The sequence below is a fragment of the Natator depressus genome, chromosome 14, assembly GCF_965152275.1.
Source record: "Natator depressus isolate rNatDep1 chromosome 14, rNatDep2.hap1, whole genome shotgun sequence".
Lineage (NCBI taxonomy): Eukaryota > Metazoa > Chordata > Testudines > Cheloniidae > Natator > Natator depressus.
This window is the reverse complement of record NC_134247.1, coordinates 47971748-47986612: the sequence shown is the minus strand read 5'-3', so window position 1 is coordinate 47986612 and position 14865 is coordinate 47971748. Positions and strand designations below refer to the sequence as shown.

The 14865-nt window shown below is 67.2% G+C and overlaps 1 protein-coding gene across 2 annotated transcripts; it reads left to right on the top strand.

The window, feature by feature from the left end:
- The first annotated feature begins 345 nt into the window (after nt 1–345).
- Nucleotides 346–7367, top strand: RXRB (retinoid X receptor beta). 2 transcript variants are annotated; one of them, XM_074972097.1, is made up of 10 exons: nt 346–519; nt 1615–1817; nt 2271–2424; nt 2614–2793; nt 3276–3439; nt 4041–4170; nt 4656–4788; nt 5021–5112; nt 5478–5583; nt 6051–7367. In XM_074972097.1, the coding sequence occupies exons 1-10, from the start codon at nt 501–503 to the stop codon at nt 6196–6198; spliced, it is 1329 nt and encodes a 442-aa protein (XP_074828198.1). In that variant the 5' UTR covers nt 346–500; the 3' UTR covers nt 6199–7367. The 2 variants fall into 2 exon arrangements, with proteins under 2 accessions (XP_074828198.1, XP_074828196.1); XM_074972095.1 differs by having other exon boundaries at nt 349–519; nt 1615–1832; nt 6051–7361.
- The last annotated feature ends 7498 nt before the right edge of the window (nt 7368–14865 follow it).

The following is a 14865-nucleotide window of genomic DNA, read 5'->3' as shown; positions in this document are numbered from 1 at the left end:
GGGGGGGGAGGCGATAGATCGGTCACAGTGACTGTTTGGAACAAATCCCGTCTCTATGGTTCACAGCGTTGCATGCCGGGAAGGCGGAGGGGGCGGGTTCTCGTGGATGGTCAATGGTGCATTGTGGGCTGGTTTATAGTCTCGCCCCGGTGCATGATGGGCTGAACGAGCCCTCGCGCGGTGCATTATGGGCCGGGTTCCCCCTCCCGCGCGGTGCATTATGGGCCGGAATCCCCGCTCCCCGCGCGGTGCATGCTGGACCTGGCCGCGGTGCAATTTGGGCGGGGGAGTCCCCCGCGCGGGGTGTCCTGGGGCCGGCCGCGGTGCATGCTGGGCCGGGGAGGCCCCCGCGCGGGGCATGCTGGGTCGGCTGGGCCCGGCCGCGGTGCACTGTGGGTCCGCTCGGCTCCCGCAGGAGGCGGTGGCGGAGCCTGGATCAGGCCGGAGCCCGGGGGGGTCTGAGGCCCGGATCCCCCCGGCACGGAGCGGGGAGCCCCGGGATGGGAGACCGCGGCCGCGGTGAGCCGGGGGGGCCGAGACACCCCGCGGGGCGGCCGGGCTGTGACGTAACGGGGGCCCCGGCCCTGTCGTGGGGGGAGGCCCCAGGGTGGGGGGTGCCCCGGGCGGAGGCGAGGCTGCCCGCGAGCTGCCCGTCAGGCCAGGCGGGTGGGGGGGCCCAGGGTGGAAAACGGTGGGGTTGGGAGGTTGCACGGGGGGGGGCGCTGGGGAGGGAGACCCGGCGGTGGGGCCCAGGCAAGCCCTTCTCGGGGGTCCCTCCTCCAGCGCGGGGGTCCTGTGTCCCAGAGACCCCTGGCCGAGGCGGGGGGCTGCCCCTCTCCGTGGGATTCGGGGGAGACCTGTCCCCCCCAGAGCACGTAGCCCCCCGCGCTGGCAGGCCGAGAGCTGCCCAGGGATTGCAGGTGGAAGTGCGTGGGGGGGCCATTCCCAAAGTGCTGGGCGGGGGCCACTTCTGGGGGCCACTCCTGGCCCCCCTCCCTCCCCCAAGGTGCCTGTTGTGGGCGGGGTGATCATGTGCTCGCTGGGCTCTTGTGCAATAGCTTGGGGGGGGAAGTGCAGGCATCTGGGCAGAGGCTGACCTGCAGTAACCCCAGGGGGAGGTGCCATGCTGCTGGGGGCTCTGCCCTTGGTGCCCCATCTCCCTAGGGGTCGAGACACTGCGGGGGGAGGGTCCCGCTGTGCCCTGTCACCCCAGGGGGCGCCATGTTACTGGGAGTCCTGCCCTAGGTGCCCTGTCTCCCCAACTGGGCGCCATGCTGCGGGGGGAAGTGTTATCCCAGCTGTCCCCTGTTTCCCTAAAGGGGGGGCACATCTCCCCAGCCAGGCGCTCAGGGTGCCACGCTCCTGGGGAGGGAAGGGGATGTCCTGGCTGTGCTGTCTCCTCAGCCGGGCACCAGGAGGTGCCATGCTGGGGGGGGGGGGTTGTCTCAGCTGTGCCCCGTCTCCCTGGGGGGGGGCACATCTCCCCAGCCGGACGCACAGGGGCGCCACATTGCCAGGGGGTGTGTACTGGTTGTGCCCCGTCTCCGCCCCGTCTCTCCAGCTAGGTACTGGGGGCTGCTGTGCTGATGAGTTAATCCCCTTCTTCCCCCCAAGACTGCAGGAGCCCCGACAGTTCGTCTCTGAGCTCGTCACCCCCACCGGAGCTCTCGGCCCCACTTCACCCCTCCATGATCAGCTCGGCCATGACCTCCTCCATCAACTCGCCCGTCAGCAGTTTGGGCTCGCCATTCCCTGTCATCAGCTCGTCCTTAGGCTCCCCAGGGCTCCCAGCCACGCCCTCCAGCGGCTATGGCCCCGTAAGCAGTCCCCAGGTAAGGGGGAGGGTGGCTCCTCCCCCGGGGTCAGAGGAGATCTGGTGGGGGTTGGGGAGCTGAGGGATGCTGTGGTGGGATATTGAGGGGGGCTGGGGGCTTCCCCAAGGGGGCGCAGCACCATGGAGCCGAGCGCTGGGGAGAGTGTTGGGAGTTATGGGGATGGTCTCCTTGGAGGCAGGGGAGTCAGGATCCAGTGTGGGTGGACGGACAGCCAGTGAGCTGGTAAGTGGATAAAATAGGGAAGGCGCCACAGGGGTAAGGGGAGGGAAAGGCTGAACCCTAGAGGTGACCGGGGCGTGATCTTCTGGGGAGCTGATACCCGTGAGGGGATGGGAGCTGAGGGGAGGGACTGGGGAGTGGGGCATGCTCCCTTCCCCCGACTTCCCCCGGAGCACTGCAGGGTAGCCAGGTCATCTTCCATCTCTCTGCCCCTAGATTAACTCCACTGTGAACCTGTCGGGCATGCACTCAGTCAGCAGTTCGGAAGACGTCAAGCCCCCCCTGGGTGTGCGGGGTCTCCCGTGCCACCCCCACGGTGGCATGATGCCGGGGAAGCGCCTCTGTGCCATCTGTGGGGACAGATCATCAGGTACTGGGAGCCAGGGAGCCTGGGTTCTGTCCTCAGTTGTGAAAGGGGAGTGGGGTCTAGTGGGCTAGAGCAGGGGGGGCTGGGAGCCAGGACTCCTGGGTTCTATCCCTGGCTCTGGGAAGGGAGTGGGTTACGGAGGGCTGGGGGCCCGGATGCCAGGGGTCTCCCTGACTCTCCCCCTCCTCTCAGGGAAGCACTATGGGGTGTACAGCTGTGAGGGCTGCAAGGGTTTCTTCAAGCGCACGATCCGCAAGGACCTGACCTACACGTGCCGGGATAACAAGGACTGCATCGTGGACAAGCGCCAGCGTAACCGCTGTCAGTACTGCCGCTACCAGAAATGCCTGGCCACGGGCATGAAGAGGGAAGGTACTGCCCACCTGGGGGGCGGGGCCCGCAGCATGGGGCGGGGCCATAGGGAGAGGGGGCAGGGCCGGTACCAGTACTGCTGCTACCAGAAATGCCTGATGGGAAGGTCCCCCTCTGGGAGATGTGGGGTGGCAGCGGGGGTGGGGAGGGTGTTGTTGGGGGGTGAGGGATTCTGTGCCATGTCTGACCTGGTCTCTTCCCCCAGCAGTGCCGGAGGGGCGGCAGCAGGGGATGGGGAGGGCGTTGTCAGTGGGGGTTCTGTGCTGTGTCTGACCTGTCCCCGTCTCCCCCCAGTGGTGCAGGAGGGGTGGCAGCAGGGAGTGGGGAGGGCGTTTTCGGCAGGGGGAGGGTGTCTGTGCCGTGTCTGACCTGGTATCTCCCCAGTGGTGCAGGAGGAGCTGTAGCAGGGGATGGGGCGGATGTTGTCGGGGGGGGTCTGTGCCGTGTCTGACCCGTGTGTGTCCCCCATCCCCCCCACCCAGCGGTGCAGGAGGAGCGGCAGCGGGGGAAGGAGAAGGACGGCGAGGGGGATTTCGCAGGGGGAGCGAATGAGGAGATGCCGGTGGAGAAGATCCTGGAGGCAGAGCTGGCCGTGGAGCAGAAATCGGACCAAAGTGTTGACGGCTCTGGCACCGGGGGCAGCTCGGTGAGCGGGGCAGGGGGGCGGAGCCGGGCCCTGGCAAGTGGCATGTCCAGGGAGGACAGGGGGCTCCAGAGGCATGGGGTTTCAGGTCTGGGGTGGGGGGGAGGCAGGGGCTCTGGGGAAGGCTCTAGACTATTCTCAGTGGTAGAAGAGGACAGGACAAGGAGTAAGGACAGAACGAGGAGTAATGGTCTCAAGTTGCAGTGGGGGAGGTTTAGGTTGGATACTAGGAAAAACTTTTTCACCAAGAGGGTGGTGAAACACTGGAATGCGTTACCTAGGGAGGTGGTAGAATCTCCTTCCTTAGAAGTTTTTAAGGTCAGGCTTGACAAAGCCCTGGCTGGGATGATTTAATTGGGGATTGGTCCTGCTTTGAGCAGGGGGTTGGACTAGAACCTCCTGAGGTCCGTTCCAACCCTGATATTCTAAGATTCTATGATTCTAAGGGGGGGTCCTCGGGGTGGGGCTGGGTTCTGGGGGGGGCGGCAGGGGTCTCTGGGGGGGGCAGGGAAGGGGGGAGGGAGAGCAGAGGCTGCGATGGGGGGGAGGAGGCTGCATCTGACCCCCCCCCCCCGTCTCTGACCCTCCCCCTCCTCCCCCCCAGCCGAATGACCCGGTGACCAACATCTGCCAGGCGGCCGACAAGCAGCTCTTCACGCTGGTGGAGTGGGCCAAGCGCATCCCCCACTTCTCTGAGCTGCCTCTGGACGACCAGGTCATCCTGCTGCGGGCGGGTGAGTGAGTGACTTGGGGTGCGGGGGTGGGACATCCTGCTGCGGGCGGGTGAGTGACGGGGGGGTGGGCGGGAAGTCCTGCTGCTGGGGGGGGTGCCTCCCTGGGGGTGCCCTCAGGCAGAGGGTGGTGGAGTGAGACAAGGGGGCTTTAGTGCACACGGTTTCAGGCTGGACCCTAGAGAAGGAGGGGACCCCAAACTGTCCCCTCTGCTCTGTGGCTCCTGGGGACAGGGGTCCTGTTGAGGTGGGGTGACTGCCAGTGGAACTGGGTTGGCTTTGCCCTTAAGTCACGTGGCGGGTGGGGTGGATTCCCCTCACCCCTCACAAAGGGGGCAGTTCTGGGCACAAGCTGTGGGGAGGGCAGGGGATCGGGGTGGGGGGGCTCTGGGCACAAGCTGTGGGGAGGGCAGGGGTTCCGGGGGGTGGGGTGCAGGGGATCTGGGGCATCCCCGGTCTGGCTCTCAGCCACTCTCCCTGCACCCCAGGCTGGAACGAGCTGCTCATCGCGTCCTTCTCGCACCGCTCCATCTCGGTGAAGGACGGGATCCTGCTGGCCACGGGGCTGCATGTACATCGCAACAGCGCCCACAGCGCCGGCGTGGGGGCCATCTTCGACAGGTGGGGGGCAGGGGCCCAGGGGGCACAGCACTGGTAAGGGAGCTGCGCTTACCGGGGGGCACAGGGCTGCCAAGGAGGCTGTGGTTCCCATGGGGCACAGCAACAAGATGGGGACAGGGTCTCCAGGGAGTAGTGTGGGGATTCAGGAGGGGTCAGGGGAGCCCGTGCTGAGCTCTCAGTGGCGGGGGCGTCCCTGCCCCAGTGCCCACTGATGTGTGCTGCTCCCCGCCAGGGTGCTGACTGAGCTGGTCTCCAAGATGCGGGACATGCGGATGGACAAGACGGAGCTCGGCTGCCTCCGGGCCATCATCCTCTTCAACCCGGGTAAGGGACCCCCCTGAGACCCTCTAAACCTCCCCTGCGCTGCCTGCCCCCACGTTGGGTAAGGGACCCCCCTGAGGACCTCCCCCAACCTCCCGGTGCTACCTCCCCCCTCCAGCTTCTTCAGCCTGGGTAAGGGACCTCCCCAGAACCCCCCAATCCCCAGGGATTCCTCCCCCCATCATCCTCTACAACCCTGGTAAGGGACCCTTTGACCCCCCCTCACCCCAGTTGTCCACCACCCTATCACCTTGGGGACTGTTGACCCTGTGACCTTGCAGCCCCCCCGCCCTGGGGGTGTGGAGCTCTGGGGGAGGGGCAGGGAAGGCTGTGTAGGCGCTGACCCCAGGAGGGCTGACCCCCCACAGATGCCAAGGGGCTGTCGAACCCTGGGGAGGTGGAGCTGCTGCGGGAGAAGGTCTACGCCTCTCTGGAGTCCTACTGCAAACAGAAGTACCCCGAGCAGCAGGGCAGGTACGGGGAGGGGCAGGAAGGAGGGGAGACCGGAGATGGTGTTGGGGGCATGGGCCAACGCCCAGGTGTCTGAACCCGGGGCTGCTGCTGTCAGTAAGGTGAGCTCTGTGCCTGGAGTGGTAGATGCTGCAGGTGGCCACTAGGTGGTGCCAGCTCACAGTGCCTGACCCATAGCTTGTCTGGCATGGGGGCGTGCGTGCGTGTGTGTGGGGGGGGTGGGGGTTCTCTCTGGGGAAGGCTGGGTTTGCATCCTGTCTGGGTGGAGTGCGGAGGGGTTCTCCGTGGTGGGGGAGGAGCAAAGCATGGGCTGTTGTGGGGATGTTGGGGGGGGGTGCCGTGTGTACGGGGAGCGTGAGGGCTTCTGGGGCACTGGTGGGGGGTGCAGGGTGCCGTGTGTACAGGAAGTTGGGGGGGTTCTGGGGCAGTGGGTGAGGGGTCTCCCCATCTAACCCCCCGCCTGCCCCCAGGTTCGCCAAGCTGCTACTACGCCTGCCGGCCCTGCGCTCCATTGGGCTGAAGTGCTTGGAGCACCTCTTCTTCTTCAAGCTCATCGGAGACACCCCCATTGACACCTTCCTCATGGAGATGCTGGAGGCCCCCCACCAGCTGTCCTGAGCCCCCGGCCGGTCACACAGAGAGTGGCGCAGCCCGCGGCGGCTCCCCGGCGCCCACCACTGGACTGGGGGGCTGCGGACTCTTATTGGGGGGCTGCCAGGAGAAGGCCCTGAGGGTAGTGTTGTCAGTTGTCGTGTTGGGGCCCCCTGGGCATACCCCCTTTCGCCATCCCTGGTTTGGGAGCTCCGTCGGGTGTACCCTGTGTGCCTGCCTAGAACTGGGGTGGCCCCAGACCGCTCCCCAGGGGTGGGCTATGGGGTGTACCTCGTTCCCCCAGTTGCTGGCACCCTCTGGAGGTACCCCAGGTCCCTCGTCCGTAGTGGGGTGCCCCGGGCTGACCTACCAGGCTCCCTCAGTGCTGTGGCACCCCAGTATCGGTGTGCTGGGGGGCAGCAAAGCTAGAGATTTCAGGTAGGGGGGTGGGAGGAGCCCCCCCAAACTCCCCACTGTAAAATAATCCCCCATCTCCCCCTATTCTCTGCAGGGCAGTGGGACCCCCCCATGGTGTGGGAAGCTTGGCCCCGCCCCTCACCTTGTGGGGGGACCTTCCCCTGTCTGGCATGGCCCCCTTTTCCTGTCTGGGGGGGTTTTCTGGCGAAATCCCCCTCCAGTGCTCCTGTGAGGAATTGGTGTGTGTGGAGAGACTCCTGCACTGTTGGGGTGGGAGGAGAGGGCATCTGTGTCAGCGCTGAACCCCCAGGGCCCATGGGGGCTGTTACCTGCCCTGGTGGGGTGGGGGAAGTCACTCTTGGGTGGGGGCCAGCTCATGTCTGTCATTAGTTCTCAATGCCACCCCCCCCCCCGCCTCCTTGCCATTCTGCCGGGGGAGGGGCAATCCCTGTTTGGGGGTTTCGGGGCAGATCACACTGAAATCGCAGGAGAGATTGTGCCCCGCTCGACCCCCCGAACCCCCATTTCTCAGGCACCCGGTTAGCACTTTGAATCGACACCCTGTGCCCCTCCCCCACCTCAAACTATGCAGCAGGTACCAGGCCCTCCCCACCCCCCGGCCTTCCGGAGTCCAGACTGCAGCCTCCCCCATCCACACTGACCATGAGCTCTCCCACGGGGGTGTGGGTGGGGTGTTATTGTAGGTCCTACAGCCTCTGGGGGGTGGTGGTGTCTGTGGCTGTGAGCAAGAGCTCAGACCCCCAGTGAATTGGGGGTGGCAGGAATGTCTCACCCCCCCCTCCCCGTTTGCAGGGTCTGGGAGGCCCCCCTGCTTGGACAGTTTGTTTGAGTTGCTGTGGGGGGAGGGATGTGTTGGGTGGGGGCCCTGCCTTAGCAGCGCCCCCCGTTGCGCTCTGCCCTTCTCCCTGCATGCCCCTCCCCCAGTTATTTTCGCTTTTATTATTATTAACCCCTCCCCCTCCCCATTGCTTTGGAGTTACAGTGATTAAAGCTGCTGCTTCTCAACCACGGACAGCGCCTCCCCCTGGTGGTGACGTGCCAGCGCCCCTGGGGGGGTGTCCCGTGCAGACTGGGACCTTTGGGGGCAGGGGACTGGGACCCTGGGAAGGGACGTTTCTCTGACGTGGGGGCAGGGACAGGGACCTGGTGGGGGGACTGGTCCCCTGGGGGCGGGCGGGGGGTGGGGGAGATGGTCAAAGTTTGGACCAGGTGGCGGGGGGGGAGGGGAGGGGAACTCTGGGGATGGGGGCACGGTCCAAACCTGAACCCTGGATGGGGTGGGGGAGAGGAGACCAGAGGGAGGATGGTTCAAACTGGGACCCAGGGGGGCTATAGGGGTCCCTCAGTGACTCTCCTGCTCAGCAGGGCGGGGTGGGGGAGATCGTCCCTCTGCCGGGGGCTCAGCTGTGACCCCTGGCTGGGATGGGAGGGACAGTTCTGGGGTGATTCACACTGTTGGGGGGGGGGTGTCAGTCCTTCGCCAGGGTGACAATCCAGGAGGGATGTGGGGGGCAGGAGACTAGACAGAACCATCCCTTGCCCCCCCCCCGCTTGCTTCCCCAATCTGTGTGGACCACAGAGCCCTCCCCCCTCCAAGCTGCGGCCTCCATCTCTATCCACAAGAGATCAGCGCCCCCCATGACCACCCCCTCCCCGCTGCAGGGACACCTGACCCCCCCATCCCTGCACAGCTCCCCCCACCCCCCACTGCAGGGACACCTGACCCCCCCCATCCCTGCTGCACAGCTGGGTCCCCCTGGCACCTCCCCTCCGCTGTAGGGACAAGTGACCCCCCTGCACAAGTGACCCCCCAGCTGAGTCCTTTCCACCCACCCTGCTCCCCCCTCGTGCACCCAGCCTCCCCACATGTGCCCCCCCTTCCTCCTGCCCTTATGCGAGGGGGGGGGGGTCCCGCTGCAGGGAGTGTGAAGTTGCAGCCAGCTGGTCCCTGTGGGGTCCCTCCCCCCACTAGGAAACACACCCCTTCCTGTGGCCTGAGGTGACCCCGCTGCGTCTCATCAATGGGGCTTGTCTGAGCCGGGTGGGGGGGGCGGACAAGGGGGGCTTTGTTCAGCTGTCCTGTGCCCGGAGCTGAGCTCACCTTCCGGGCCGGGGACCCCAAGCAGACCGCGCTCCAGTGGGCTGGCTGGGGGCAGGATTGTACCCCTCTGGTCTGTTCCCCCTGCCCCCCAGCCCTGAGAGCAGCCTGGACAGGATCGGGCCCTCCCCGTCTGTTCCTCCCCAGCCCAGAGAGTGGCTGGGGAGGGGATTGGGCCCCTCTGGTCTATTTTGACTCCCCACTCCCCCAGCTCTGATAGCTATTGGGGGGAGGAGGCAGAATTGGGGGCTCTAAACTCTCCCCCCGGTGTGTGTGGGGGGATGGGTTGGGATATTGCCTGGGCGGGAGGGGCAGGGGAGGTTAGGGGGCTGGGATACTGAGGGGTGGGGGATTATTGGCTCAGAGGCGGGTGGGGGACTCCTGCAGGAGAGGGTGACACTGGATCCCAGGTGCCCCCTAGAGGGGAAAGGCCCTGTGTCCCATTCTTCACCCCCCCGGCTCCACCCCCCCAGCCAGCCAGTCCCTGGGCCTGGGGCTGGATCAAGGCAAGCAGTGGCGGGGGGGCAGGGCGTGGTGCCTCCCCTCTGGCCACAGTGTCTATTTCTAGTCCCAGCCCAGAGCAAACTCCCATCTCCCAAAATAGCCAGGGAGGGGGAGCAGCATCTGTGGGGGTGAGTGTTAGACGGGGGGGGGGTCTGTGGGTTATTGGTGTTTGTCCCCTTCCCCCTGATGATGTGTCCCCTTGGGGGGCAGGAGGCAGCTGGGGTGGGGTGGGGGGGGACCCAAGACAGGACTCCAGCAGAAGCAGCTGCCCCCCCTTCAGGGACCCCATCTGGCCCTCAGTTACGGGAGATCCAGCACTGCAGCCCCCCCACTTCCACCCTGGCGGGAGCCCTGGAAACAAGTGCAGACATGCACAAACCAGCGTGCCCACAGAGAAGCAGGCGTTGGTGCAAAGTGCACACTTGTGCACGGAGGAGCTGGCCTCTGAAACTCACTGGCCATCACAAATCCGCCCAGCTGTGGGCAGGCGCACGCATGCGCACACGTGCCTCACCAGACACACAACTCCCTCGCACACGCTAGTGTAACGCACACAGGTGCGCACGGGCCAGCGGTGCGATTCCCACGCAGGCCCCGCCCCCTGCAGGACGTTCCCTGCCTCATGGACAGTGGGGGTCCTGTTCCCAGCCAGGCTACCGTGGGCACCCCCCCCCCGTCTCAGCGCAGAGCCCCACCCCGTGGCTGGGAGCTGGCAGGGCGGGGGCTGCACCAGGGCCCCTTTGAACCTGGGCAGCGTCTCGGTGCCGTGTTTATCCGCAGGGCGGACAGAGGCAGCTCTGTGCTGGGCATGAACGGCCCGGCTGTCTGGCTGCTGGGCCAGGGCCCAGCCACGAACCACAACCCCCCACTTCCCCCATCCGGGGGGGCGAGCGGTGCAAACAGCCCCCGGCAGAGGCCAGCGGGGCTTTGACCCTGGCAGACCAGGAACCAACTAGCCCTTGGGCCCAGCCGGTGGGACCCAGGGCACCAGGGTCCAGCCTTCCCCTGAGGGATCCCCCTAGCCCCGGGGTTCAGTCTCCCAGCTCCCCGTGTGCTCGGTGGGTCCCACTGCCAACCTAGCGCTGTCCCCGCTGGGCCATGCCTCCCCCCGGCCGAGGGTATATACAGCCCTGTGCGGATGTGGGTGGCTCTGGGAGCCTTCCTGGGGCAGGCTGAGCCAGGCTGCAATTACCGGGGAACCTTTCATTGCGGGAGCTGGGGTGGGGCTGGCCTGAGCCAGAGACCTGGCCCTGGGCCACAGCTGGGGCTCCCCCTGCCTCCCCCACTGGCCCCCCACCCCCATCTGCCCCTCCCAACCGGCCCCCTCCCCTGCCAGCCCCTGTCCCCCACATCTTATCCTTTCCCTCCTGTCTCCTCCTCCCAGCCAGCTTGCTCCCCCCTTCCATCTCCCCAACTTCCCCCTCTGATCCCCCACTTCCAACCCCCTTCTGCTCCCCCTCAGCCTGCCCCTCCCCCCCGGTGTCCCCTCCCCCCAGCCTACCTCCAACCTTCCCCCTCTATTTTCAGGCTCTCTCTCCATCTGTTCCCGCCTACCACCCTCAGGACTGGGCCCCTGGCTCCTAGGGGAAGTGCTTAATTACAGAGCCTTGATTATAGCTCGGGTGGGGAGCTCTGGATCCAGATATACCTCGGCTGGGCTGGGCTGGAGTCTCCTGGGCACGGCGGCTTTCCTGTTCATCCCCCCCATTTCTCCCCCCCCCGTGTCTCCTTCCCCCACGTGCAGGGAATGGCGGGAGCACTGGGCTGGGGCCCAGGAGCTGGGCGAGGCCCCGTTTGCGGCATGGCTCGTAGCAGCAGGGGCTTGTCCCAAGGGGGCTCTAGTCTCAGACCCCTCCCACAGGGGGCAGCACCGATGAATTTCCAGGGAGCCGGGGTGTCTCTGGTGCTCGGGCCAGGGAGCTGCAGGGCGGGGCTGTTCTCCCCCCCGAATGCTGTGCGCCCCACAGGGTGTTGGTATTTGCTAGCTGTATTAGGGTGGTGCGGGGACCCCAGCCCCATTGCACCAGGCGAGGCACAAACCCAGAGCAAAGCCCTGGCCCCAGTGGTTACAGGGTAAGGCCAGGCCAAGGGCCCCCTGGAGACAGAGAGACAGACGGGGGGCACAAGGCCCCGATGCAGCGCTGCTGGGGCAGCGGGACAGGCTGAGCCTGCTGCACCGGCAGCCCGAGAGCAGCCGGGCTGGGTCAGCCCAGGGGGCCAGCACCCGGCTGGTGCCAGGAGCTGCCAAGGGCGTGAGCGGAACTGGGCGATCGTGGAGTGTCCGTCCCCGCGGCCGAGGCTGGGGCAGGCAGGTTCGGGTGGGGGGTTGGGGGGAGGGTTAGGTCTGTGGGGAGCTGCCCCTCCCGCATGGGGGCAGCTTGAAGCCAGCCCCGGGGGGGCGGGGGGTGGTGTGCGACGGTACCAAAAGGGCGATGGCATCGAGCGGGGGCTGGATGGTGAGACTGGGGCTGGGCCAGGACGGGCCTGGGGAGTGATGAAGAGGGTGTTCCAGGTGGCAGGCGTGTCCGTGCACACCCACAGTCACACGCACGTGCCCAGCCTCACACATAGATGTGCCTGCAATACGCACACTCATGCATGGCTACACACTCACTCGCACACAGGGCCGCCGTGATCACTAGGCCATTTCCAGGTGAGTGCGTGGCCCCGCTGAGGGGGGAGGGGATGGGATCCTCCTGCCTCCTGCCCACCTATTGTGCCTTCACCCCCGCCACCCCCTCGCACAGACCAAGCGTGGGGCCCCAGAGAGAGGGGGAGGGGGCTGAGGTCCAGAGAGCCCCAGTGACTTGCTGTGGGGCCCCAGGGAGCGAGGGATCAAACCAGCCAGGCCAGGGCCCCATCCACAAGCATGTCCTCTCCCACCCGCTCCCCTCCATTCCTGCCAGCGCCCACATGCGCACTGACACCCGCCCGGGGCACGCTGACACCCGCTTGTGTGCACACACACACAGGTGCTGTCACCCAGGCTAGTGAGCAGACACACTCACACCTCTTGCCACACCCACGGGCTCACCAGCACACGGGTTAGCGGGCACCTGCACACACAGGGTCACTCTTGCACAATTATCTGTGCTTCTGCCTGCCCCCCCCATGCTGCAAGAGTGCAGGGCAGGGACCCCCACATCCACCCCCCCCACATCCCTCACTGCCGGGGCCCTGGGCAGGACCCCCGGGTGCCTATTTCAGGGAAGCTGCTGAAGGGGAGGGAGGGGAAGGCATAGGGGCTGGCCTGGCTGATCAGCTCTGGGGGGGATCAGCGGTTCGGCTCGCTGGCCCCTCTACCCCGCCAGGAGGCAGCATCCAACCCTGACCGAAGGGCTGTGCTAGAGAACTGGAGGCCTCCTAGCTCCCACCCCCAAACTGGCCAGTCCCTGCCTTGAGGCCGGATGGGAACCGGCCCCATGACCCATTCCTGCCCCCCTGGGCCAGCCAGTCCCTGCCCTGGGGCCGGATGGGAACCGGCACCCCATAAAGGGGACAGGCCCCATGTCCCATTCCTGCCTCCCTGAACCAGTCTGGATTTTGCAGCCCAGGGGCTGTGTCCCTGCTGGGGGGGGGGGGGGGGAATGGGTGCAGTCCAGGGCTGTGTCCCCGTTTGTGTGTGATTAGCTCCCCCTCCCTCCAAGTACACCCAGCAGGGGGAAGCCCATTTCCTACAGCACCCCCCAGGGGCTGGGGGCTCCCTGCATGAGCAGGGAGGGGACTGCTCGGAGACGGGGGGCTGTTCCTGAGTTAGTGGGGTGGGTTGCTAGGAGATGGGGGGCTCTGAGCCAGGAGAGGGAGGTGGCACTGGGGTGGGTCTCACCTGGAAAGGGTGTGTGTGTGTGTGTGGGGGGGCTTAGGAGGGGTACAGGGAGGAAGGACATCTCTGGGGGGAGCGGATTTTTGAGTGGGGGGAGAGATCGGGCTGTGGGTCAGGTGGTGGGAGGGGCAGTTAGGGGCAGAGTGTGCAGGAAACAGGGTCTCCCAGGGAGAGGTGGGTGTACGGGGGGTTTGGGGGGTGAGAGGGGAGGGGTCTCCCAGCTGGGAAAGGAGCCGGGCAGGGGGGTGGAGCAGAGGTGGGGGCTGCAGGTGTGAGTGGGGGGCTGAGGTGATCTCAGGGTGGGCCGGGCTGGGCAGGGGCGTAGGAAGGGGCGGGTCTCCCGGCCGAGGAGGGCAGGGCAGGGCTGGGGCGAGCAGGGCAAGCCTGGGGGGCAGGTAGGGAAGGAAGGATGAGGGGGTCCGGGGCTGGGAGGGGGCGGACAGGGTAGGGCTGGAAGGCTGGAGGGGGGCAGTGCCGGGGGGCCAGGGCTGGGGGGAGGGAGCTTTGGGGGGCCGGAGGGGTCAGTGGGGGGGCCCGAGGCGGGCAGGGCTGGAGGGGGCGGGCCGGGCTGGGGTGGAGGGGCCAGTGGGGCGGACCGGGGGGGCCGGGCAGTGCGGGGGCCCCGGGACGGGCAGGGCTGGACAGGGGCCGGGCAGTGGGGCGGGCCGGGGGGGCCGGGCAGGGCTGGAGGGGGGCCGGGCCGGGGGGAGCGGGCCGGGCTGGGACGGTGCAGGGGAGCCGGGCGCTCGCAGACAGAGCCGGGGCTGGACACGGGGCAGCCGGAGCTACCGAGCAGCCGGGACCCCCTCGCCCTGCGCCCCCGACTCCGGGCTGCCCCCTCTGCTCCTGCCGGGCTCCGGAAAGCCCCCCTCGGCCATGGCCCGCGCCGGGCGCCCCCGGGCCCCCGGGCTGCTGCTGCCCCTGCTGCTGCTGCTGCCCGCTCTGTGCGCCCGGGCAGGTACGGTGGGGGGACCCAGGGGGTGCCCGGGGGGCTCTGTGTCTTGGGCGCAGGGGGATGCTGGGGTGTGTGTGTCTCGGGCGCAGAGGGATGCTGGGGGTGTCTGGGGCGCAGGGGGGTCCGGGGGCTCTGTGTCTGGGGCGCAGGGGGATCTGGGGGTGTCTGGGGCGTAGGGGAGTCCAGGGGGCTCTGTGTCTGGGGCACAGGGGGATGCTGGGGTGTCTGTGTCGCAGGCACAGGGGGTCTCTGTGTTTGGGACCAGGAGATCTGGGACAGGGTCAGTGCCCTGCTCTGTGCCGGGGATGTGTGTGTCTGGGGCGCGGGGCAGGGGTGTCCGTGCCCTGGAGGGGGGGATCAGGGGCTGCGGTAGGAGGTCAGTGCCTAGTCCAGGGCTGGCATGGGGGGTATCAGCCCCGGGGCACAAGGAGTGGTGCCGTGGCCCTGGCACGGTCCCCTGGAGCCCGGGCTCGGTGGGGGGGGCAGGCGGGTGCAGGGTCTGGGTGTGCGAGTGGAGACACGAGGCAGGCCAGGGGTTGGGTGGGGGCCTGGTGTCTGGAGGGGGGATGGGTGGGGGACTGCGGAAGCAGGTCCCAGCTGTGACAGCTGAGCCCGGGGTGGGGGGGTGTCCCTGCCTGTCACCCAGCCCCCCCCATTGTGCTTTGCGGAGCCGCCAGCAGGTGGCTGGGGAGGGCTGGGGGTGCCAGCTGGGGTGATGTGGCAGAGACACCACCCTCTTCTCTGGGCATCGCAGGCACTGACCGATCCTTGGGATAGGCATGGGGGGTACTGGGAGGCAGGCACTGGGGGGCAGGGGTTTAAGGGTGCAGAAGGGTCAGAAATTCAGGGGATCTGAAAACGGGGGCCAGAATTTGG